The sequence below is a fragment of the Xenopus laevis genome, chromosome 4L (genome assembly GCF_017654675.1).
Source record: "Xenopus laevis strain J_2021 chromosome 4L, Xenopus_laevis_v10.1, whole genome shotgun sequence".
Classification (NCBI taxonomy): Eukaryota; Metazoa; Chordata; class Amphibia; order Anura; family Pipidae; genus Xenopus; species Xenopus laevis.
This window is the reverse complement of record NC_054377.1, coordinates 116,912,871-116,939,297: the sequence shown is the minus strand read 5'-3', so window position 1 is coordinate 116,939,297 and position 26,427 is coordinate 116,912,871. Positions and strand designations below refer to the sequence as shown.

At 39.7% G+C, this 26,427-nt stretch overlaps 1 protein-coding gene across 1 annotated transcript in view; it reads right to left on the bottom strand.

The window, feature by feature from the left end:
* The window catches only part of LOC108714503 (uridine-cytidine kinase 2), a 39,002-nt gene extending 13,521 nt beyond the window's left edge, over nt 1–25,481 (bottom strand). The window contains exons 1-2 of the mRNA XM_018258798.2: nt 25,207–25,481; nt 241–400 (exon numbers count right to left, since the gene is read on the bottom strand). Of these exons, the coding sequence (XP_018114287.1) occupies nt 241–400; nt 25,207–25,302 (256 nt within the window). The 5' untranslated portion in view covers nt 25,303–25,481. The remainder of the gene's footprint in view (nt 1–240; nt 401–25,206) is intronic.
* Between the last annotated feature and the right edge of the window lie 946 nt (nt 25,482–26,427).

Sequence of the window (26,427 nt, the reverse complement as noted above, 5' to 3'; positions counted from 1 at the left end):
ATAGACAGAAAATAAATCTGCATGCAGGAAGAAAGGTATACTTTTCTGGGGGCCATTTAGAATATTTTAGTGATAGGAGAAAAAAAGGTTTACTTATTCTTTAAATCTTTAAAAATCAGTCATTAAACAATAAAACATTAGGACATCTGAGGGCTAGGGAGCTTCAAAACTACTACTGATCATCCAAATCAAAGTCCACTTATAAAAACGGTTAGGATAGAGCTGTCATTACGAGCTTACCAGGGTGATCAAAATTAAATTGTCCCTTTAGTGCTTTGCTTTTCTGCTCCGGAGTCAGTATTCGGTAGAAACTGTCTTGACTCAGCATCACCACCTGCTTCTGATGGTGGTCCACCTCATTCTGCCCAAGGAGCTGAACAATCTTCGAGCATACCGAAGACTGTAATAAGAAAATGGGGGAGAAAAGCAATTAGCAAATTTATTTTTGGTGAACTGAACTAAAGCTTTTATCAGGACATATGGAAGGCATCGCACTAGTGATCAGAAGCACTATTTATACATTTAGGTCTATAAATATTTGGACAGAGACAATTTTTTTCTAATTTTGGTTCTGTACATTACCACAATGAATTTTAAATGAATCAACTCAGATGCAGTTGAACTGCAGACTTTCAGCTTTAATTCAGTGGGTTGAACAAAAAGATTGCCTAAAATGTGAGAAACTAAAGCCTTTTTTAACACAATCGCTTCATTGGGCTCAAAAGTAATTGGACAAATTAAAAAACTGAAAATCAAATGTTCATTTCCAATACTTGGTTGAAAACCCTTTGCTGGCAATGACAGCATGAAGTCTTGACATCACCAGATTATTGGTTTCCTTCTTTTTAATGCTCTGCCAGGCCTTTAATGCAGCGGCTTTCAGTTGCTTAGTCTTCAACAAGTGAAATGCATGCTCAATTGGGTTCAGATCAGGTGACTGACTTGTCTGGCATACAGACAATGGCTGTGTAGGTAAACCGATGTTGAACAAGTAATAGATATTAGTCATCAAAAAAGAATATTAAAAATAAAATTAAGTTAATACACATTCCCTCTATTATATTAAACAAATTCATAGGGGTGGAAAGAAACAAACAGTACAGCCAATATTTAAAAGAGAAATGTGTTCTCCCACCAGCCACTTATATATCCATGAAAGGCAAAGAAACAAGAATTTAACGAAGATGTCTGTCTCAGGGTTAACCTCATAGGAAGCCAAGCTAGGAAAGGTATCTGATGTCCCTAGTCTCTTCTGTACACCTTGGCACATCTACGATTTACAAAATCAAAGGCTGACTTCATGCCAAAACACATCAGTGACTTCCACGTGCTGATGCTGGCGTGAGAACCTCTTCTGTTTCACTAACAGTAAAAACATGTTAAACCTCCCAGTCTTGTGGGTTTAGTTTCCATGCCAAAAATCCTCTCTTCGTATGCTCCCTGTCTGCACGTTCAGGGTCACCTCACAAGATTATAAGCAATACACTTCATAAATGCATTACATGTGCCCCACAGATGCAAACGTGCATCATGTTGTACTTGATGATATGGCCTCCCCTAAACGTAGCTTCTCAGAGCATAGTGAGCACGCGCAGAATCACAGACTTTCAAAAAATGGCAAGTTCCTTTTGTTTTTTGTGACATGGATCAGTACTGTTATAGGGCTGCTAAATTACTCTGCTGGTACTGTCTGTTCAGTACAGGTATGGGATCTGTAATCCCCAAAACCCCATTTTATCCAAATAATCCAAATTTGTATAAATAATTTTATTTTTATTCTGTAATAATAAAACATTACATTGTACTTGATTCAAACTAGGATATAATGAATCCTTATTTGAAGCAAAACCAACCTATTGGGTTTATTTAATGTTTATATGATTTTCTAGTAGGTATGTAGATACAAATGACAGAAAGATCAGTTATCTGGAAAACCCAGTGTCCTGAGCACTCCAGATAACAGGTCCCATACCTATATATAAAAAAAAAGCAATTAGCCACATTTATTTTTAGGCTTTAGTTCTCATTTAAGTGCCTATAAGCAGTGGTCAGCTATTATCTGTGGCTCTTACATTAAACAAGATCTGCTTATAATATATTTTTTGGCAAATTTGTGATTCTTCCTTTATACCAAGAGTAACAAAATTAACTGTACCATGAGGTGTATGCCCCAGAAACTGACTGATTTATTAAGTGCTAGTGTTAATCATAAACAGGGACTCTCTCTCCAAAAAAAAAAACCAAACAATTTATGCTCAGACGTTGTTCGTCATATTAAGTGGTGTATAACTTGCGGGTGCTATATAAATGACGATAGCTCAGGCTAGTTTGCAAATTAGGGTATCAGACAAGCCATTCATATTTGATTGTAGCTTCATACCACCACATGCCTGGATTCCCCACATAGAGCTCTCTGTAGCTTGGAAGATTCTGGGAGTGTGCCTCTGTGCTGGCATGTAGGCTATGTGAACAGGAGTTGCTTTTCTGCACAGTAAATGAACGGTATAAGGACAACATAATGACCCCTTTGGGCAACATAAAGATGCACCACAATGACACTCTCTAGCCAATAACATCTCTCAACAAGTTCTCTTCTCTACAAAGGACATTATAGGAAAAGCGCCTAAACAAGTATAAATATATGAAATGAACACATGGTGTGTGGGGTAGCTGGAAAATTGCCATATGCTTGTAAAACAACAATGAAAGGCACATACACTAGGGTGTGTATATATTTCCACCTCCCTTTCACCGATTTCACCGACTATTGTCAGGTTGGTGATCCTGTTAAAAATTGCTCATGTACGGGGATCTGTCTAGCTTAAAGGAAAACTATACCCCCAAACAAATACTTGAGCAACCAATAGTTTATATCAAATTAAGTGGCATATTAAAGAATCTAATCAAACTGTAATATATATTTAGGTAAATAGTCCTTGAGCCACCATTTTGTGTTTGTGCCTGTGATGCCTTAGAGATCATATGATTAAGTGTCCTTGGTAGACACAAAACGCGTCAGGCCTGGTTTCTTAATTATGGAGAATAAAATGAAAGCTTTTTTACAATCTGACTCCAGCTCTACTACTTTGTGGGTCAGGCTTGTGCCAGCCACTTTTGATGTTTCCTGCCTTAGAGATCACCTGACCAGAAATACTACAACTCTAACTGTAACAGGAAGAAGTGTGGAAGCAAAAGACAGAACTCTGTCTGTTAATTGGCTCATGTGACCTAACAAGTATAGCGTGTTTGGTTTGTGTGCACCATGAATCATATAATCCCAGGGGGCTGCCCTTATTTTTTAAAATGTCAGTTTTCTGTTTATGATTACCCAATGGCACTTACTACTACAAAAGTATATTATGAAAATGTTTTATTTACATGAAGCAGGGTTTTACACAAGAGCTGTTTTATGCAATATATTTTTATAGAGACCTACATTGTTATGGGGTATAGTTTTCCTTTAAGTGAGTTCAGTGTCAGACTGGGGTAAAAAGGGCCCCACTTTAAAACCTAAGGCAGGGGCCCACCAGCTACCTCCTCCACACTGCCTGATAAAATCTAGCATTCCCTGCACCGCTGGATGTGCCTAGGCCGATGGAGTTCACCGGGTTTCCTCCAGGTGGTCTATTAGACCAGTCCAACCATGAACAAATTGATAGTAAACCCACAAAGTTTAGGGAATCTGTTAAAATCCCTTATAAAGGAGCAACGTTGAAATAATGACATACTACTATTTTACTTTTAAACCTTCTATAGATATAACGAATATTTCCCCCTGAAGAAGAATCTTGCAGCCCAGCTCTGACTCTGCAGAAATGAAAGCAATTGGTAGCCATGATGTAGCCATGCAGGAGCAACTGGAAATGAGCACACACAGCGCCTAAAGTACATGCCACTTTAAAAGGAATTCTAACCAGGCTCCACAAAATAAAAATTTGCTTTTATTTCTGATACCACACCATGAGGCTTGATATATTCTGTATCTGCCACTTTTCATTCGATCTGAATGAATGAAGACAAAATGCATGAATATGAACTCAACAATCAGCCCAGAGCACACTGAGCATGTGCAGTGCCACTGGCACACAAAAGATGGCCCAACAAGATCAAAAATGGGAAGCAGCCATGGACAACTTTCCGGTCACCCTATGAAACATTTCCAAATTCTTTTCTATCATGTAAGTTGGTTGAGCAAAATAAACTTCACTTGCACTATATTATTAAGATTTTGTTTTCTTCACTTTTGGAATTACAAGATCACACCAAGCAGGCAGCAGCCATTTTGTGGACACTGTCATTTAGATAAAATCTTGTATAAGCATGCGAATGAGGAACCTAATGCCCATACATAGTTTCCTACATAATTATAGGGCCTGGGGCAGGAAGGGGCAATGCAAAAGTGTAGTGACATGTAGGAAGTGCTGAATGGAAAGTCAAAGTAATTGACTGCCCCGCCTCTATGCCTCAGGCATAAAGGCAGGGGCAGGGCAGATATTTAATTGACAGCTCAGATATTTAAACACCTTTATAACAGGTATGGATGTTGTTTTGAAAAAAATTCTAATGCAACAACTGTCAAAACAGTTCAATTCACAAGGGTTTCACCAGATGCGGTCTCCCTTAGGACAGGCTGTTTATTAGCAGGCAAACTAATCCCTACAAAATAACAGTCCAGCAACTATATTTGGTGTACCTGTGTTGGGAGGAAGACATCTGCCAGGCAACCACTCAGGGAGTATTGTGACATTCCTCCTAGCTCACAATAACTACGGGGGCAATTAGAGCCTCTACTCTACTATTATAGAATTAGCAGTCATTAAAGGGAAAGGCAGGCTTTCTATTAACATGTTAAACAGGTCCCTCTTGCCAAAATGAACTGGTGCTTACTGCGCTATTCCTTACAGATTATTGACTGGCAATACAATTGCTATGCAAATGAAGACAGAAGCAACTGAACCACGCACTGCACCCGCACCATTACTTCTAACTGCAGCCAATTGCTGCAAGAAGAAAACAGGGGTCGGTGACCCCACTCCTGCACTTAAAACAGGTAAGCTCTGCTTTTTAAAATTTAATAGAAAATAGCGATTTCTGATAATACACTTTTTGTCATTGTCCATTGTATATTGACAAGAGACACTTATTGAACAAAAGGCAGACTTTCCCTTAAACACAAATCATCACTGATTTCTACACTACACAAGGAAGCCTGGCTTTACCACTCCCATGGGAATCACATACTACTAGAGCTAAAATATAATTAGGCCTGCCAAAACAAGCAGATCTATGCTCAATTTGGCCAACTGCATGGTGGATACAAAGTCAATTCAGGGGATGAAGGTATATGGCACTGGCCTAGCCACTCGCCACTAGTAAATCCAAGTAGAAAAGAATGCCAATACCTGTAGTTGCAGCAAACGGGGTGATCCCAAATTTATTCAGTGGTGCTATACAACACTTTTCAAACGATCAAAAACTGCATGGTGGATCACATTATTGTACAACATTGACTGGCTCATTATACAGCAGGAGTACTGCAAATATAGGGTCCCTGCCCAACAGGATTTTGAAACGTGCCAATATTGGTTAGGCAGGCAGTCGCGAGTGCCTCATACCCTGGCCAGAGAGTTGCAACTTGGTCTGGAGGGGACTCCTGGGCACATTTTATCAACCCGTGTATGACCTGCTTAACACAGGCCTTTCAATAAGAATTGCATTAAAAAAAGATTATCTAATTTGGAGTGCGGTCGGAAAATCCCAAACAGTACACCTGAAATAAAGGAACCCTGATATGGAATCAAGATTGTGGCCCAAGGAATGGCCAGTATGTATATGGAAAGGACTGCCACACAAAGGCTACCAATAATATGAAACAAAAGCACTGGACACACAGTACAGGTATGGGATGCGTTATTCAGAAACCCATTATCCGGATAGTTTTGAATAGACTCCTTTTTATTCAAATTTTTAAAAATGATTTCCTTTTTCTATGTAATAATAAAACAATAGTGAGTATTTGATCCAAACTAAGATATAATTAATCCTTATTGGAAGCAAAACCAGCCTATTGGGGTTATTTAATGTATTTTCTAGTAGAATTTAGGTATGAAGATACAAATTATGGAAAGATCCATTATCTGGAAAGCCCCAGGCACAAAGCATTCAGGATAACAGGTCCCATAACTGTACAAGTTTCAGCATTCTAAAGACTTATTCTTTCAGACGCACATCCCAGTAAACAGATTATTTTTTTTTATTTCTGGTGCTCCATAAGGACAAGTAAAGCAGTATAATAAAAACAGTGGCATACGCCAGCACAGATTAACACAGTTTCTCTGACTGGGGTGACAGATGGCTAAGATGTCTGGAACAGCAAAGTAGGGGAAGGAACACAACCACCACTTACAGTCCACGGCACAGTTTCTGCACACCGACGTCCACAAGCCTATAGAAACTGTGGTCTGCTGGAGAAGAAACTCAGCAACCGTAATATTATTGTTATCATTTAGGCCTACACCAATAACCCTATGCAGTTAGGCCAGTTAAGGTTATCCACAATGCTCAGGAGCTGGAGTTTTTCAGATAACGTATCTTTCTGTAATTTGGATCATTACATCCACTAAATAATCAAACATTAAAGCGATACTGACACGTTCCTATAAAAATCATAGGAACGTGCAAGTAACTGCACCTGGAATAGTTCACCTCAAAGCCCCCCCCATCCCCACGAACCTATGTGCAGCCGACCCGCTGACACTATTAATGGATCTTCCGTGTTGCTTCAGTGACGCTGGGCTGGGGGCGGAGCGATCCTTCCATAGGCTGAAGTTCTATTTGAATTCATAATTAGTCTATGGAAGGATTGTGCCGCCCCCCAGCCCGGGGTCACTGAAACGCTACAGAAGATCATTTAGCAGTGTCGGAGGGTCAGGTTAACGCAGGTTTCCGGTGGCTGGGACGGCTTTGAGGTGAACTATTCCGGGTGCAGCATTTACTTAATTGTATCTTAGTTTGGATCAAGTATAAACTACTGTTTTATTATTACAGAGAAAAAGAATCCCATTCCTGTACATGGGGTCATCTAGAAACACTGGACAAAATTGCATTTGGGCAATAACCTAGGGCAAATCAGTGGTTTGCTTTTATTGTTCTACCTGCAGATGCTTTGAAGGGTGGATGTCATTCCTGTCCATTGCTAAAAGACAGGGCAGCACTAGGTGGCGAGTATACCTGGTATTAGCCATAGCCCACACAATCGCCTAGCACTAAAGGAAAATAACGTGCATCATGATTGCTCAATAAGTAATCCTCCCCTCATCATGCCTCAACCCGCAGCATCATAAAAGAATGAGAAACGCGCATAATGAAGCTTACCATCTCGGGAATATTTTTAAAGCCGCATAAACAATCATTTAAAATTGCAACATCATTCCCACACTGACCTATGGTTTTAGAATAACTTTTTTTTTTTTATATATATATATATATATATATATATATATATATATAGCTGTATAAAATTATATTACGTGATAAAGCATAAAATAATTGATGTCATTATTTTACACCAACTCGGTTTAGAACACGTGCAATGCAATGGGCCAGATTCAGGTAGCAATGAATTTCAGCTTTAAAAAGCCCTGATTAAGTGACGGACACATATGCTGCTTTTAACACTGCTTTATTTTTATTTTTTTAACACACTTAACATATATGCTAAAATTCTTTGCACATCTTTATAAATACAGGTATGGGATCAGTTATTCGGAAACCCATTATCCAGAAAGCTCCAAAGCTCCCATTATCCAGAAAGCTCCAAATTACAAAAAGGCTGTCTCCCATACACTTTTATCCAAATAATCCAAATTTTTGAAAACATTTTCCTTTTTCTTTGTAATAAAAATAGTACCTTGTACTTAATCCAAACCAAGATATTATTAATCCTTATTGGAGGCAAAACAAGCCTATTGAGTTTATTTATTGTTTACATGATTTTCTAGTAGACTTAAAGTGATACCGACACTAAAAAAGTAAGTTTTAAAATATGAATGTACTTTAAAAGTTACCTATCATGTTGATCGTTTTTTTTGCGGAGAGGTTTGTTTTTGTAAGTGGTTAGTTGAAGTTTCTAAACCAGACTGTTTTGTCAACCTGACTGTCCCATCTCAGCCCGTCAGTTAAAATTTCTAATGCGAACGGACTCCTGCTGCACAAATATGGCAGCCCCCTCATACAGGAACATGGGGCATCAGACAGGTAACGTAAAAGCATTGTGCAAAGTTATAAGTAGCTTTCAAAGACACTATTATGATAAATGTAAAACAGTTTAATTGCTGGTGTCCGTATCTTTTTAAGGTATGAATATCCAAAGTACCGAAAGATCAAGTATCCAGAAAACCCCAGGTCCCAAGTATTCTGGATAACAAGTCCCATACCTGTATGTGGTGTTGTACAACCACAGTGGCATCATGTTAATGCTTATTCAATGTTAATTTTTTTCACATGCTCTTTATAAGTATTCCCCAAAGTTAAAGTGCATTATGTTTTTCTCACTCTTACATGATGCTGCAAGCTCTGGAATTTGTAGGAGAGGAGATCAAGATGTTTCCATCCTTGAGAGCTGTAAGGGCTCTTACATAGGGGGCATTCTTTTATGAGTTTTAAAAGCATGTTTAACAGATAAAATACATATATTGCGTTTATATATTTTTTTTTAGATGCACATAAGTGTGTTTTCGTGTGTTCCAAACGCGACACTCTATTCAACTGGTTTCTGAACATGCATCATTTGAAAATAAACGCAGAATTTCTCTTCTGGAAAATGAATGCTCAGGAGTACAGGCAGAGCCCTATAATTATCTAAGCAACACAGGAGCAACTTTAGTCAGTGATCACCGCAGCAATTTTCCCTTTTGTTTTTCAATGGGGATTTTTGGGGGTAGTATGTAAAAAACATGGCAAGTGGTTTTGCTTTTGGATTGTAGATTTTTTAATCTCTGCGAAGGGCATTTAAAGGAGAACTAAAGCTTAACTATAAGGCTGATTAGAAATTAATAGAGATAATTACTACATGGCAGCACAGAAACCAGTGCAACTAGCATCAGAATGCAATAACCAGCCCTGTAGCATCAGTTTATATTACAGGTCAATCTTATTTTCTTATTTTTAGCTGCTCAGAGCCCAGTGAGCATGTGAGTGTCGCAGACACTTTCCAAGATGGTGACCCCCTGTGACAAGTTTGAAGTCCTGGACCATTTCTGCAAAGAAGAAGTTGAAACTTTAGGCTGGTGCAATAAGTTCAGTATATAGAATATGGTATTTTTAGCCACATTCATTTTTATGGTTTAGTTCTCATTTAAATATTGTTGACATGTTGTGGGTATGTGCTTGGCATAGCTCTCCTAAAGAGGGAAAAGTGTTCCCATTGTTCCTGTAGAAACACACAATAACATTTAAGTAACCTCTTATGATAAGAAATTAGATTAGGAAAGGTTTGTATTGTGACCAACCCATGTCCCATGGTTATTATCCTTGATTTATACTGTACAAACATATTCTGCAGCAGAGATTGTTAGGACACTGGCCTTTGCCCAAGTAAAGCTTACACTCTAATGGGGAAAGTAAGAAACATGCAAAGTTTGCAAAAGTCTATTGACCCATAACAGGCAGTTATTTGTGATCACATTGATTTATCAGTAGATGCTACCTTCCGATTGGATGCCATAGTTAACTAGTAGCAAGCTTAGCATCATAGTATTTTACTACCTTACTTCCTACCACATACAGGACATTTTCATCGAAATTGAATTGCTTGATTTTTTTGTTTTATACTTTGGGAGAATTCTAGAGCACCGAGAAGAAACATAAAAACTCCACAGAAGCAGTACTGGTGGTAACAACAGAGCAGGATTTACAGAAAGGCCATCTCCCATAACCTTCAGTTTATCCAAATAATCTTAATTTTTAAAAATGTATTTACTTTTTCTCTGGAATAATAAAACAGTACCTTGTACTTGAGTCAAGCAGATATAATTAGCAAATTAGGTATGAAGACCCAAATTACAGAAAGACCCATTATCCAGAAAGCCACAGGTCCTGAGCATTTTGGATAAAAGGTCCCATACCGGCTGTTATTTCTAGATGGCAACAATAAAGTGCAGATTTATTAAGGGTCGAATTTTAAACATTTTAATTTCGTATTGTGAATTATCCAAACTCGATTTGAGTTTTAATTCGAATTTCGAGATGTGTCACACTCAGGCCCTTTAAGAACTCAAATTCAACTATTCGCCACATAAAACCTGCCGCATTCCATGTATAAGTCAATGGGAGAGGTCCAGGGATCAATTTGGACATGTAACTAGCCTTCCTGACATTCAAGTTTTTTTTCAATTCGAGTTTTCGAATGGGTAAAATTAGTGCGAGTTTTAAGATATTCGAATTTCATGCATATTGGAATTTAATAGAGTTTAAAAAAAAACGTTTGAATTCTAAATTCGACCTCTAATAAACAGAGGCCCGTCTGTCAGCGCTCTTTGTGCTTCACAGACTTTGCATCTCACCAACACCGGCAGTGGTGACAATTATACAGAAGCATTCGTGATGGCCACGGTCAAAATGCTTCTTGCCTACTATGGGATTGGTAAAAAATGCTTGTAATTATTAAAGGGGTTGTTCGCCTTTAAATTAAACTAACTTTCAGTATGATGTAGAGAGTGATATTCTAAAACAATATGCAATAGATTTTCATTTTATTATTATTTGTGGTTTGCAAGTTATTTAGCAGCTCTTCAGTTTGCAGTTTCAGCAATCTGGTTGCTAGGATCCAAATTACCTTAACAACCATGCATTGATTTGAATAAGAGACAGGAATATGAATAGGAGAGGGCCTGAGTAGAAAGAAGAGTAATAAAAAGTACCAATAACAATAAGTGTGTAGCCTTAGAGAGCATGTTTTTTAGATGGGGTCAGTGGCCCCCATTTAAAATCTGGAAACAGTCAGGATAAGAAGGCAAATAATTCAAAAACTCAAAAAAAAAAAAAAGTGAAAGCCAATTGGAAAGTTTCTTAGAATTAGCCATTCTAGAACATACTAAAAGTTTAACTTAAAGGGAAACTATAGTAAAAATGAAAAAGTTATATTAGCTTCAGCATACTGAAATAAGAAACTATATAAATACAATCAATCAATTAAAAATTTTGTACGTTTTCTGAAATAATCAAGTTTATCTTCACTATTCCTCTCAGCATCTGTTTCTCCTCATTCTGTCTATATTCAGGAGTTGGGTGTCAGGTGAATGATCCAATATATCTTATAGGGGGCCTCCTTTTGCCTAGAAGATGTATTAGTGCTCACTCATTAAAATCACCAGACATCATGTCTCTCTACATGCAGAATTTGAGCAAAAGGCAGTTATTTTGTTAGATTTTTTTTGTACTGGAATCAGTTATTTGAGTGAGCTCTAATACATCTGCTAGGAAAGGAAGCCCCCCTATAATATATATTGGATCATTCATCTGACACCCAACTGCTGCATGAAGACACACTGAAGCAGGGCCGCTTCTGCCATGAGGCAAGGTGAAACCCTTGCCTCAGGCGGCAGCGTGCGGCAGTTACAAGGGGCAGCAAAAAGCCGCCTCTTGTAACTTTAAGAGCCGAACTTCTGAGTTTTAACCTGGAAATTCGGCTCCGCTAGTGCAAAGAGCGCTATAGCGCTGAATGCACTAGCGATACTGCCCCCTGAAAACCTCTCCGACGCTAATTTTTAAGCGCGGAGCGGCATCTGGGCTGCTGCCTCAGGCGGCAGCAGCCCCAGAATCGGCGCTGCACTGAAGAGAACAGATGCTGAGAGAGGAATAGTGAATATAAACTTGATTATTTCAGAAACAATGCAGAATTTTTAATTGACTGTATTTAGAAAGTTTCTTACTTCAGTATGAGGAAGCTTATATTAAATTTTCATTTTCGCGATAGTTCCCCTTTAATGGTGAACCACCCCTTTAAAGGAGAACTAAAGCTTAACAAATAACGGATCTAAACATGCTATACCTTTTGTGTATTGGCTTTCTGTGCCTTAACAACGCCAACACAATCCTTTAGCAGGATTCTGATTATGCCCCCGTAGCTACCTATATTCTTATAGTCTAAGATATAATTAATCCTTATTCGACGCAAAACCAGCCTATTGGGTTTATTTAATATTTCATGATTTTCTAGTAGACTTAAGGTATGAAGATCCAAATTACAGAAAGATCAGTTATCCAGAAAACCCCAGGTCACTCTGGATAACAGGTACCATACCTGTACAGAAAGTTCTTTAGGCTTTAGTTCTTTTCTATAACGCCTTAACCCAGATTTGAGTTTTACTCCTCATTTTCATCTCTGCTCCTTGAGCTTTTATTTAAACTAGCTTAAAGCAAACATTTAACAGGATATCCTTTCATACTTTAGCAGCCAAAAGCTGAATACATGTGCTACACGGAGTATACCAAACAGAGCATGTACAAACTCCAGGAGAAATGTAATTCTAGTGTAGAGCCATGCACACCCAATGGCAGAAATTCTGCCTACTTCCTTACTTCGCATTAATTACAGAAATACCTTTCTCAATCAAACCAGATGTGTTGTACAGGTATAGGTTCAGTTTTGCAGAAACCAGTTATCCAGAAAGCTAAAAATTACGGAAGGCCATTTCTCAGAGTCCAATAGACTTAACTTTTTATCTGTAATAAGAATAATAATAATAATAATAACAACAATAACAATAATAATACCTGTACTACAGAAGCTTGTACTTGATCTCAACTAAGATTTAATCAATCCTTAGAAGAGGTAAAACAATACTAATGGGTTTATTGGATGGTTGTAGACAAAGTATGGTGATCCAATACTTATCCAGAAAACCCGGGTCCCGAGCATTCTGGATAACAGGTTCCATAGCTGTAGTTGTATTGTAAAACGAACATTGGGGGGGCTCATAGTTTGCCATTCTCAATTCTGTGCACGCAACATGGTACTTGCTCTAAATGATGTGGAGCACATATTTAACTAATTTCACCTGTTATTAACCCCCTCCAAACATGCTCCATGCAAGCACACAAAGACCATAGAAAATGGGGTATAAGGCAAGTCATACCTATAATTTATTTAATTGTATATAGCCATCAGTGTAAGTGCAGTACACAAACTTGTACCCAAACATTTGATTTTTAAGCAAGGCTTTTATTTTTAAGCAATTCAATTTATATTTATTTTATATTCTTTTCCTTGAATCCTTCAGAACAGAATGAAGAAGACTAAAAGGGCTGCTGGCAAAGAAAGCTCTCGGCTGATAATTTGGCACTAAAGAATGATAACCATTGCAGTTGGAAGGAACATTAGGATGGCTGTAAAAAATATTGCACAAATAAAGCCAAAAACAAATATCACAGAAGCTATATCTGGAAAAAAAGAACCCTTTTAAAATAATTCATTATATGGACGTAGTGTGGCACCTGCAGACAAAACCAGCTAGTTTCACAGAGGCAACAGATAAGAGCTAGATAGAGTCAAGCAGGTTCATTTTATAGATGTGATGTTGAAACACTATTCAGCAGGATAACAGGAAGTTATAATGGTAACGGACACGTAACCACTGATCAGGTTCACAACATCAAAATAAAAACTTGCATTTGTGCCACAAAACAGTGAAATGTTTAGTAAAGCACAGAAGTGCATGGGGGTGATTGGAGCAGAGTCCTTTCAGTCTTTCAGATTCATTCTATGTAACAGGCTTTGGAACATATGCAACAAATTTACATCACATGACATCCATTAGCAAAATAATGGCAGTAAACACCAATAATTTACTTTATCAAACAGTTATTGTTCTAGTTGACCAACACCTTGTTCGGCTTCTTCTTCAATTTCTTACAAATGGGGGTGCCTGACCCCATCTAAAAACAAAAGCTCTTTAAATGCTACACATTTATAGTTATTGCTACTTTTTATTCAGGCATCCCCTATTCATATTCCAGTCTCTTACGCAGATCAGTGCATGGTTGCTAGGGTAATTTGGACCATAGCAATCAGATGGCGGAAATTGCAAACTGGAGAGCCGCTGAATAAAAAGCTAAATAGCACAAAAATCACAAATAATAAAACCCCATTGCAAATTGCCGCATAATATCACTCTACATCATACTAAAATGTAACTCAAAGGTGAACAACCCCTTTAATTTGGCTATTCATGGATAGTACTCACCAACCAAGAGGGTATATGCCCGATTTGAAGTGGACCAAATCAGTTACCTGGTCTTCGGAGATCTGCGTAAGTCCCATATGATCATGAGGACTGCATCAACGTGGTCCTCATTTGACTGCAGTTTTTAACATGCCCAACAGATATTTGCCAGATTTTTCAGCCAGACATCATCAGATGGGCCAGCTGATCAGAGGGCACATCACTTAGATCAATAAGCTGCCTAATATTTGGAGTGGGCAGCTTTGATCAGTTTGTGTATGGCCAGCTTTATATTTTTATAAATATATGCAACAAGAGACTTCAAGAAATCACATTTGTCTGGACAAACCAAGCTCACTTAAGCTGGCCATAGATGTAAAGATCTTTATTTTTTTTAAAGTTTTTATTTTGCAGTTTTTATAACACAACAAAAGAAACCATACATACAGGAAAAAAAAACATTAAAGATGTAAAGATCTTTTCGTTATCGTGAGACCACGATTATCTCGAAACGATCTTTTAAATGTACGATTTGTCCATCAACTAAAAAGACAATTTCAAGCGATATTGCCAGGAAAACTTGAGGGTAGCTGCCTGCTTGGCCCTGCAAACATAGATAGATTGCACTGGGACCTGGCCGATCGATTTTCTGACAGATGTCAGACGAAAAATAGTAAGATGCGCGATCGTTCGATTCCCACTAACTTCATGATAATTTGACGGATTGGTCGGATTGCACTGACATCGATCATTCACCAACGAAAGATTGTTGCGTCTATGGGGACCTTTAATGGGACTGTGGTCTGTCCAAACTGCCCATAAGCACGCTGATTTTATAAACTGCCGATCTGTCAAACTGTTAGAGATGCCCCACATAGACAATCACAGTTCAGATGTCAAACAGCAGAAACAAAATGAAAAGGAAGCAAACATCATGCATCTGACCAGCCATCCCAGAAAAGGAATGCATAAAGTAATATATTAGGGGGAAATGGAAATTCCAGAAGCCCCCAGATATGTCCTAATCGGCTTTAGCTGCAGATCCTCATTCTGCACATGCGCACCCAAGGCCACCTTCTCCAACAACAAATTCATCCAACATGACAAGTTCACACAAGCGCTTCCTTCATGCTATGCACACAGACACTCACAACCATATTTTTCAGTTCAATTATACATTGCAACATATTTTGGCCCTAACCAAGATATAAGATATTATATTCTTCCCATGAGCTTACCTTTGATCCTTAAAATTGTATTAAGCAATACATTATAACTGCCTACAGACCAGTGAACAGTGAGCAGATTATGTAAACTGTGTGTTACATTTTAAACACTGGCCAAAGACCACCAGTTGTATACACACTTAGTGGAAGAGAATATATAGTATGTGTGACATGTAAATGGGTTGTAATTTATTATCAAACTGATGTTGAAAATTCCAGAAAAAGGGCTGATGTGTCAGCAATACCAAACAGCTTTCTTTGCAGTGTTAAGGTGGCCATAGACGTAGCAATTACGATCTTCCTTGGAAAAGATCTTTCCAAGAAAGATCGTTCATTTCAATACACTCGTGTAGAGCTGAATTGTCAGATATACAGGTAGAAACAACAGAATTCTACCTGTATCGGACGATTCAGCACTAACAACGGACAATGTTTGGATGCCTTCAAAGGCACCCAATCAAAAATTTTCCATCCAGCCCGATCAACGAGCCAACCGATATCCAAGTCTTCTGCCGATATCGGTCGGCTCTTTTCCCACCATTCATGCACCGAATACCGTACAAAAATTTGTTTCTTTTGATATTCTGTGTGTCTATGGCCACCTATAAATATCCCTAGACTTCTTCACAAATATTTAGATGCTTTAGATGGGGAGATAAGAAAATATAACAAAAAGCAGTTTATAGGAATCAAAAAGTCAGCAGTTCTAGCAAAGTCGATGCAACATCTTCTGCAGCCAAGGAACCAGTACAGCAAGTTTTCCAGCATTACAGACTTGGTCACCGTCACATAAACGCAGTTAAGCAGCATCTCCAAACGTAAGCAGCACCACAGACCACACCAATAATGGCTAATCCCTGTGCTAAGCCTCAGATTTAGAAGTTGTTAGTGGAACCTGAGCAAGTATTCATTTTACATCATGAAGACTGAGCAAACTTGTGAGAAAATACAAATGGTCGGATCTACTGCTGGGCAGAGTTGAGTGAAGCATTGCAGTACTATAGAGTAGAGGTAAAGGGCTTGTAGAACACAGACACCTCCTTTGGCTAGGTCTTACCCTTTATCAGTGTCTGCCTTCCATCAGGGTTCACTTACCAGTATCCTAGCACCCTGCTTGAAGGCAGACACTGATAAAGGCTTATTGCAACACTGATATTATTTACCAAAAAAGTTGCTAAATTGCATTTTCCCTCTAGAACAGTGCTGTACAACTTCTGTGGTACCGAGGGCCAGGATATTTCTGGCCTACATGGTGGAGGGCCGATAATGGCAGTCAGTGTTGATCACTCCCTGTTTTTAAACCACACCTACTTTAACCCACAAAATCATGTCCACATTAATGGTAGTAAAAAACCAAAAAAAACAAATGGTTGGTGCGCACTGCAGGGATATCACTTATTACTTATTAAACAAGTTTAGTAAGTCATATTAAGACATACCCAAAATAGTTTAGTGTAAAAATAAAAAAATTGGTAAATAGATAGGCTGTGCAAAATAAAAAAAAATTCTAATATAGTTAGTTAGCCAAAATGTGATGTATAAAGGCTGGAGTGACTGGGTGTGTAACATAATAGCCAGAACACTACTTCTTGCTTTGCAGCTCTCTTGGTTTACCCTGACTGGTTCAGGCAGTAACCAATCAAGAGACTTGAGGGGGGCACATGGGTCATATCTGTTGCTTTTGAACCTGAGCTGAATGCTAAGGATCAATTGCAAGCTCACTGAACAGATATGTGCCATGTGGCCCCCCCTTCAAGTCGCTGACTAACTCAGAGTTAGAGAGCTGAAAAGCCGGAAGTAGTCTTCAGGCTATTATGTTAGACATCCAGTCACTCCAGCCTTTATACATTACATTTTTGCCTAACTATATAAGAAACATTTTTTTATTTTTCACAGCCTAGTTACCTAGTTTTTATTTTTACACTGAACTGTTCCTTTAAATCCATATGCTGCCTCCTCCTCCCCTGTGGCTAACACTGCACCCCCAGCACATGATTAAACACCTTAAGGTGCCCCTAATAGTTTTCAAATGCTAACAAACCCCAGAACTAATACCAGGCTTATGTTCCACAGGCAGAGCACACATTCAGAGTATGGCACGCACAGGGAGCATAGGAAAGGTAGAGTATGGCACACCCAAAGAGAATAGGGCAGGCAGAGTATGGCACAGACAGGTAACATGGGGCAGACAAAGTATGACACACACAGGAAGAATAGGGAAGGCACAACTGAGTAGGAGACAGGACCACTCTTAGATGTGCTACATACAGTGACAGTGCTGGTGCCCCATTAGCATTTTGTAGAAAGTGTGAACAGGTGAACAATGTTTCAGTGAGGCAACTTTGGGCGACTATTGAAAACGCATCGCCGCGTGTGCATTAGCGCAGGCGACTTTGCATTGTAACCTATGGGGAAAAACGCCAAAGCAGTTCAGGGAGATAGTCGCTCAAATGACGAGGCGATTAGTCGCCAGGTGACAAAATCTCCCCGAATCTCCTAGTGTTGACTAGCCCTTAACCTGTGCCATATAGCCGTTTTTCAATTTCCGCCATTGCTCCACAGCAGCTTCTTTATATGAACTATAGTAGTGTTTCTGAAGCAAACAGATCCGTTTTACCAGTGCAGGGCAACAGTACATGATATTTTCATTACTTAAAAAAAAAAAATAAACTTACATTTTTTGGTGTTACTGTTCCTTTAAGGTAGCCATACATGCTACAATTACAATCTTTGCTGGAAAACATCTTTCCAGGACAGATAGAACATTTCAACTCACTCGTGAAGAGTTGAATCGTCAGACATACAGGTAGAAACAATAAAATTCTACATGTATGTGACAATTCAGTTCTAAAACAGTGGCCGATATTCGGAAGCCTTCAAAGACACCCGATCAAAATTACAACCAGCCCGATCAACGAGCCAACTGACATCCAAGTCTTCTTTCGATACCAGTCGGCTCGTCTCCCGCCATACACGTACTAAACATTTACGAAAATTTTGTCGATAATATCAGTGAGTGTATGGCCACGTTTACTTATGGAATATGGCCTTCCCATAATTTGGTGCTTTTATGGATATCAGGTTTCCTTACTTGTACTACAAAGGCATTATAGACCAATAATGGTTAGTCTAGGTCATGCACATTTATTCTTGGACCTCCAAAATAAAGCTACTCCCTACCCTCAGCATTGCCACAAGCCAGCAGATAAACGCTATCCTATGAGCATGCCCTTCGTAGCAAAACTGCAACACAGAACAGAAGAGACAGTACACAACAAGAGTGCTGCATTTATACAGACAGAGAGCATAATTGGGACAATATTTAAATATATATTCATGATATTTAAGATTCGGAAAACTACTTTGAGAGAGAAAGGAGACTCTCATGAACAAATGTAGCAAAGTTTACTCCACTTCTAGAAACCAATAGCAACCAGTCCACATCCACAAGCTGCATTGGCTTGCCAGCTGTTTGAATGGCATCCTATAGTTCAGCAGACCTGGCACATACTGTGTGAATGATATTATAATGCCAACATGACCATTTGAGGACACTGCCCCATGCAAACGTGGGGTTGTTTCCCCAAACTCACAATAATATTGTTTGAAGGCACAAACACAAACTAACGTGTTGCACTACAACCCTAAATGTTGAAGTGCAATTTTGAGGCAGAGATCGAAAGTTATGTATTTTGATTTATTATGTTGCTTATGACTTGGTACAACCACACAGATGAGGACTCACCCAGCATGTGTTTTTAAAGGGGAACTTTTTAATGAAAATTCAATATAAGCGTCAGTATACTGAAATAGGAAACTTTCTGAATAGAATCAATTAAAGGTTCTGCACTGTTTTTGAAATAATCAAGTTTATCTTCACTGTTCCTCTCTCATCATCTGTTTCTCTTCATTTTGTCTGCATGCAGCAGTTGGGTGTTAGATATTCATTGACAGTTAGATTCAATATATCTTATAGGGGGCTTCCTTTCCTATAGCGGATGTGTTAAAAGTTCATTCAAATAACGGATTCCAGTACAAACAAAATCTAACAAAATAACTTGCCTTTTGCACAAATTCTGCAAGTAGAGAGACAGGATTTCTGGTGATTTTAATAGAGTGAGCTCTAATACATCTTCTAGGCAAAAGGAGCCCTCCTATAAGATATATTGGATCTAACGGTCAATGACTATCTGACACCCAACTGCTGCATGAAGACAAAATAAAAAGAAACAGATGCGGAGAGAGAAATAGTGAAGATAAAATTGATTATTTCATAAACAATGCAGATTATTTAATTGATTGTATTTAGAAAGTTTCTCATTTCAGTATGCTGAACAAGTGTATCAAAAATTGTACAATCTGTTATCATGCATGAATGCCCAACTTGTACAGGTCTAACTGACTGGCCCATAACAATGTTAGCATTTACAATTCCTATCTCGTCATAAAACCTGGAGAAGGCTGTAACAAATTTTACATAAACACATTCATGTACTTTAAGCGTTAGATCAGGCCAAGCCCTCCAGCTGCTGAACTCCCAACTGTCAATTTTGTAAGGCTCTGTATTTATTGTTAGGGGCGAAAATGGGACCGGGGGGGGCCACATTAGCTGAATTGGGGAGGATCCCTGCCCTGATCATTTCTTGACGTACTTTCCCCACACAGGAAACCGCTTTAATACCCAATAGCACATTTGTAACATGAAATTTGGTGTACTCTTACCAGGAGAGAAAAAACAAATGTTGCAAAGAAGTTGTGTGTAAGATATAGTAGGAATGTACGTTACCTTGCAGACAAGTGTGACAGGAGGCCCACTAAAGCAAACAGGGACTTCCCACTGCATTATGCACCTGTGTCATGTAACAGTGTGAGTCTGCCTCCAAGCACAGTGGCCATAACACAAAAATCCTTACACACGTCCAACTGAACAGTGAAGCTTCTTTCTACCAGAATCAGCTCAAACTACAGTAACTGGCAAGTGGTTGTACTTTAGCATATTTGGAGCCAAGTACAAATCTTTGTGAAGTGCTAAACGTGGTGGGCGATTTTATACTTATCCAACATCATATAAAGGAGAAAAGATTATAGTATCTTTTTAAGATCAGCTTAAGTGTTCATGGAACAGCATTCCTTAAATGAACCACAAGCTTGATGAAAGGTCATATTGTCTTTTGGCATTGCCACCTACACAGCCTATCATATCATCACTGCTGTAACCTACACACACGATATTGAATTTCTAGCACCAGGGATATCTTACAAAAAAAAAAAATTTAACAAACAAGGGTTTGCAGAGTAAGAATTGGAATAGAGGACCCTACTCACAAGAGTTTACAATCTAAAGGGTTACAGTAGAATGGGATTATAGAAACAAATTGGTGATATATGATGTGATGCATTAAAGGGGTGGTTCATGTTTAAAGTAACTTTTAAAATGTTATAGAACGGACAATTCTAAACAACTTTTCAATTGGTTTTCATTATTTATTTTTTATAGTTATTTGTCCTTTTCTTCTGATTCTTTGCAGCTTTCAAATGGGCGTCAATGTCCCTTTCCAAAAAAAACAGATGCTCTGTAAGGCTACAAATGTATTGTTATTGCTACTTTTTATTGCTAAGCCTTCTATTCAGACTCTCTCCTATTCATATTCCAGTCTCTTATTCAAATCAATGCATGGTTGCTAGGGTCATTTGGGCCCTAGTTACCAGATTGCTTAAAATGCAAATTGAAGAGCTGCTGAATAAAAAGCTAAATCACTCAAAAACCTTCAATTATAAAAAAATTAAAACAAATTTCAAATTATCTCAGAATATCACTCTCTGCATCATACTAAAAGTTATCTCAAAGGTGAACAACCCCTTTAAGTCTGATTAATCAAAATACATTTAAGAAGCTTCCCTATACAGGTGCATTTGAAAGTTTGGAAGTGGGAAATGCTATCTGGGGGAGATTAGTCGCCCAGTGACAAATTGTCTCTTCTTCGGGTGACTAATCTCCCCACAATGCCTTCGCCAGAAGAGGAGATTTGTCGCTGGGCGACTAATCTCCACAAATAGCATTGTGTGCCTCTACCCTAAAGAAGATACCCTGCTCTACAAACCTACCTTGCTACTTAAAAGGGCTGTTAACCTTCCGACCCTTCTTTCAGTTCAGACTTTCTTTTTCAGTTAGTCTATTTTTGACCATTTTTCTGATATTGAAGTTTCATTTTTCATGTTCTTATATCTTTCTAAAGCAGCTGGGGGGGGGGAGGGGTCAAAGGCTCTGTAACCGTACTAAACTGATATAAGGACTATAAGCCCAGTATTCATATAAACACACTAACAAGTACAAGTAGATGTAAGAACAGTGCCTATTGACAAGCACAGCTAATTTTCCAACAAAGCCCACGGTCCAATGGCTCCAGGCAAAGGAAATCCAGCAGCAAACACCAAACCTAATTCAATAGCTCAGACCTGACAGTCACATCCTTTATCTAATAAATGCATGGAGGGAGGAGTAAAAATGTTCTAAAGTGATACATCAGTTGATACTTTTGTTATTTTTGGCCTCCTGAGCAGAATCCCTGAGCGTTATTAAAGGCGACTGTTATAATTGATAAAATTGTTTCTAATATTTCACTGATGCTGCTGAGAAATATCTCAACTAATGTAGCAAATTGTAACACTTCAAAGTCAATTTAGGAAAAATGGTCAAAAATGAAATGTGGAAAGCAACCCTTATTTGGCACAACCCATGAACATTTTTCATGCTTATGTTGCTCTCAAATTCTTTTTACATTTGAATGTTGCTCACAGGTGAAAAAGGTTGGAACCGCTGCCATATTCCTACTGTTTCTATTCACTGTACCTAGAGGTATGTGTGTTTGGGCGGGGGGGATGAAATTCGCCCCACCAACAGCTCTGTTCACTTAATCGAAAAACTGTTGATTTTTTTTTTGGAGGAGACAGGGTGAGCGCATGTGTATATATATAGTAACTAAGTGCCACTGTCACTAGTGGTGTTGGGACAGAGCAGAAAGTTTGGCAATGGGGTGTGGTGGCAGTGAATATGGCTCCCCATCCATCTCTGGCGACAACTGGTTGGCCCAAACATACACAGGTAAACCCCAACAGAAACCTAGAAAAGAACGGATGTACGCTACATTGTTTCTGACTGCAAGACTCTGAACCAGGGCCATTTTAATAAATGGCCAAAAGGGACATGTCACTTTTGCCCATCATCAAACCTTTCATTTGCTAAAAATGTTGACTCTATATTGGGACAAATGTTCATAACAATGGCTAAATCCCCATTATTCATATAAACACACTAACAAGTACAGGCATAGAATTAAGCATGAGATTAATAAAGCAGTGTCCATGGACAAGCACAGCTATTTTTTCAACAAAGCTCATGGTCCAATGGCTCCAGGCAATGGAAATCCAGCAGCAAATACCAAACCTAATTCAGTAGCTCAGACCTGACAGTCAGGTCCTTTGTCTAATAAATGCACGGAGGGAGGAGTAAGAAGTCGGTGGGTTGACTTGACCTAATTCTAGATTGCATCACCGTCATCACAACGCAAGGTAACAAAGGGAAACCCAGTTCTGCATAACAATGCACAGCAGTGGCTTTACATGCACCATCATCACACATTCACATGCTAATCAAGCTCACATTTTGTATACTCTGCCTTGAGGTACATGCACAGGGGCGAGATGTTATTTGGATTCCTTAAAGACCTGCCGTCCCAAGATTGTCTACACCCCTCATCATGCTTTTAACTTTACAGAATTTTAGGAGTTGTAGTCCAGCAACATGTGGGAATTCAAGGTTAAGAAACAGGGTTTTACCAACCATTATCTGACCAAAAGTATCCAAACACCTGCTGAATTGTGCTTCAGTCTGACAGTCTGGATTTAGCAAATGGTAGAACACTACCAGCCTGAATGCATAATGCCAACAGTATGGTATAAAGGTAAAGAGGCTACAGCATACAATAACATTGGAGATTATTCCATGCTTCCTTCTTAGTGGCAACTGGTTGGGGTAGGTTCTTCTCTGTTCCAGAATAACTCTCCCCCCATCCCACCCCCATGTACAAAGTGAGGTCCATACACAATGGGTTTGTGGACATGGGAGTGGAAGAACTTGACTGGCATCCAAAAATCCCAAATGAACACGTGGGATAATATGGAACCCCGTCTGCAAACCAGGCCTGACCACCAACATCAGTGTACAACATTGATTAAATTGCTGGTGGAATGGAAGGAATTATTGCCCCTTCCACTTGTTATAGCATCAAACAGACTTTATTGGCTTGGTATGCATCCAGAGATACAGGTAAAATCAGACACAATCTAGTAACCAATCAGTGATTACCATAAAGTGATCCAGAACAGTTATTCTAAAAGCAACTGCCTGGTTGCCATACGTTAGGGTTACTGAAACCATGTATGGTATGTATAAATGTATTTATATAGCAGGATTGTGTATACAGCTAGTATGCCAATTAAAAAATAAAGAAGAACTCATTGATGTTCCCAGCATCAGCCAGATGACAGAACGCACCGATTCAAGCCCACAGGGCAGTGACGCAAACTGTATGAGAGCAATAAAAGCCAGCAGGAGGCCCTGCGTCACAGGCCAGTGACTCAATGAATGAAGCAACATGGCTGCCCCACCAACCAGCTCAGTGACAGTAGCAGAAGGTGAGGTACATGGTTGTTATGAATGAATGTGCAACATGAAGATCACACCAGGGAAATGGGCTACAACTTCCAGTTAATTATTGATCGGATGACAGGGGAGCAGGTGTATCAGGATGCCTATGGGCTTTTGAGGAGACCTATGTTATAAGCCATGTGACCTTTATAGCCAGCGGCAGCACGTGGAGCACAGCCAGAATGGAACAGTAATGAGAAGTGATGACATCACCCAGCAGGACTTCCCTACATTTCATTTGGACTTCACTTCCCAGCATTCCCTGATGTGCTTCTCTAACAACTGGAAAAACCGGAGAACTATAACTCTTCCCCTGGATGAAAGGCGTATTCACCTATATATCATACACCGAGAAAAATATCTATACGGCCGTCAATAAAAAATGTAATCTGATTTCTTTCCGATATAAGCATTTCCCCACATGGATACTATAAACAATATTGACCCAATAACCAGTCGGTGAGATGCCCCCCTATATTCCGCTGCCAGTGGTGCCTCCCACGTCCCTTTCGCTCATGCCGCTGCCGCACACTATGATGGAATTCCACTTCCTTGCCAATAGCCATTTGGGCACGGGGCAGCCTATTTTGCAGCAAGGCCGCTGAGGTGGTAATAGTCGAGTAGCGGCTGTGTGTAACCTTCCTCCTCCATTCTGTGCCAAAGAACAGCTGGAGGGCCTCAGATTCCCCCATTGTTCTAGAGCAGACAAGGGACACTTGCCCATTGTTCCATGGCAGCCTGCGCTGTACATCCCCCCCCCATTATATGGTGATGGCTCAGTCCATGCGTGACTCGGAACACATGAAAGCCGGGATAGGGGGAGACTGGGAGCCACGCGGTCAGCTTCCCTTGCGGGCGGGAACCGGAAAGTACGAGAAGGGGACACACACATATTATATGTATAAAAATAAAGCCAAGCAAGCGGATGAGAGGGACAAGATGGGCACATCCAATCAGCACGCCGCTCTCTCCCCCATGAAGTCCCCCAGTTCGCTAGTAGTATCGGCTGAGCCCCAGCACAGGCTGCTGAGAGAGAGGAGCGCACGCTTACCTTGCCACTGGCCGTGCCCCCGCTCACCCCGATCAGGAAGGGCTGCCCATTCTGAGGAGAGTGTTTGGGCAATGCCTGCTCGCTGTCCCCAGCCATGCTTTCTCTCAACGTGTGTGTGTCTACTCCCACCTTTCTCTCTGTCTGACTCACAGGCTTCCTTCTATCAGCCGGACTGCCGCTCCTCCTCTCGGCTGTGATGTCTTGCTCTCTTATTTGAGGAGTCGGAGGGGGCTGGAAATCTGGCCCCTGTCACTGCGCCCCCTCTATGTGCTCATTAGTATGTGTAGGCCTAGTGCCAGGCTGCTGTAAGGCTGACCAATCACACTGCCAAGCGCTTCTTTATGCCCAGCTCACTGCTGCTGCCACTCCCCAGCCATGTGCTGCTCTATAGGCTGTGTGCCTTACACTTACACTCTAAAGGTGGCCATAGGATGTCACAATTATAATCTTTTCTCTATAGGTTATGTGCCTTACACTCACTCTCTAAAGGTGGCTATTGATGTCACAATTATAATCTTTTCTCTATAGGCTATGTGCCTTACACACACTCTCTAAAGGTGGCTATTGATGTCACAATTATAATCTTTTCTCTATAGGTTATGTGCCTTACACTCACTCTCTAAAGGTGGCTATTGATGTCACAATTATAATCTTTTCTCTATAGGCTATGTGCCTTACACACACTCTAAGTTGCCTCACAAGGAAACTGCGGGCAACTTCGGAAAACGAATCGCCGCGTGTGATTAGCGCCGGCAATTTTTCATTTTAGCCAGGCGCAGAGTGAGTGAAGGCGTTCGGGGAGATTCGTCGTTGCAAAGTCGAGGCGATTAGTCGCCAGGCGACTAAATCTCCCCGAAATCGCCCAGTGTGCCCCTACCCTAAAGTTGGCCATTGATGTCACAATTATAATCTTTTCTCTATAGGTTATGTGCCTTACACACACTCTCTAAAGGTGGCCATAGATGTCACAATTACAGTGTTTCTTGCAACCATTGGTTCATTTTCAATACAGATGTGTTAGAGCAGAATCGTCAGATATAAAGGTAGAAACAATAGAATTCTACCTGTATCTGATGATTCAGCACTAACAGTGGCAGATGCTCAGGTACCATCAAAATTCTCCTGCCAGTACAATCAACAAGCCGACTGATATTCAAGTCTTCTGCTGATATTGGTTGGCTTATCTCCCACCATACACACACCGAATATTGTACGAAAAAC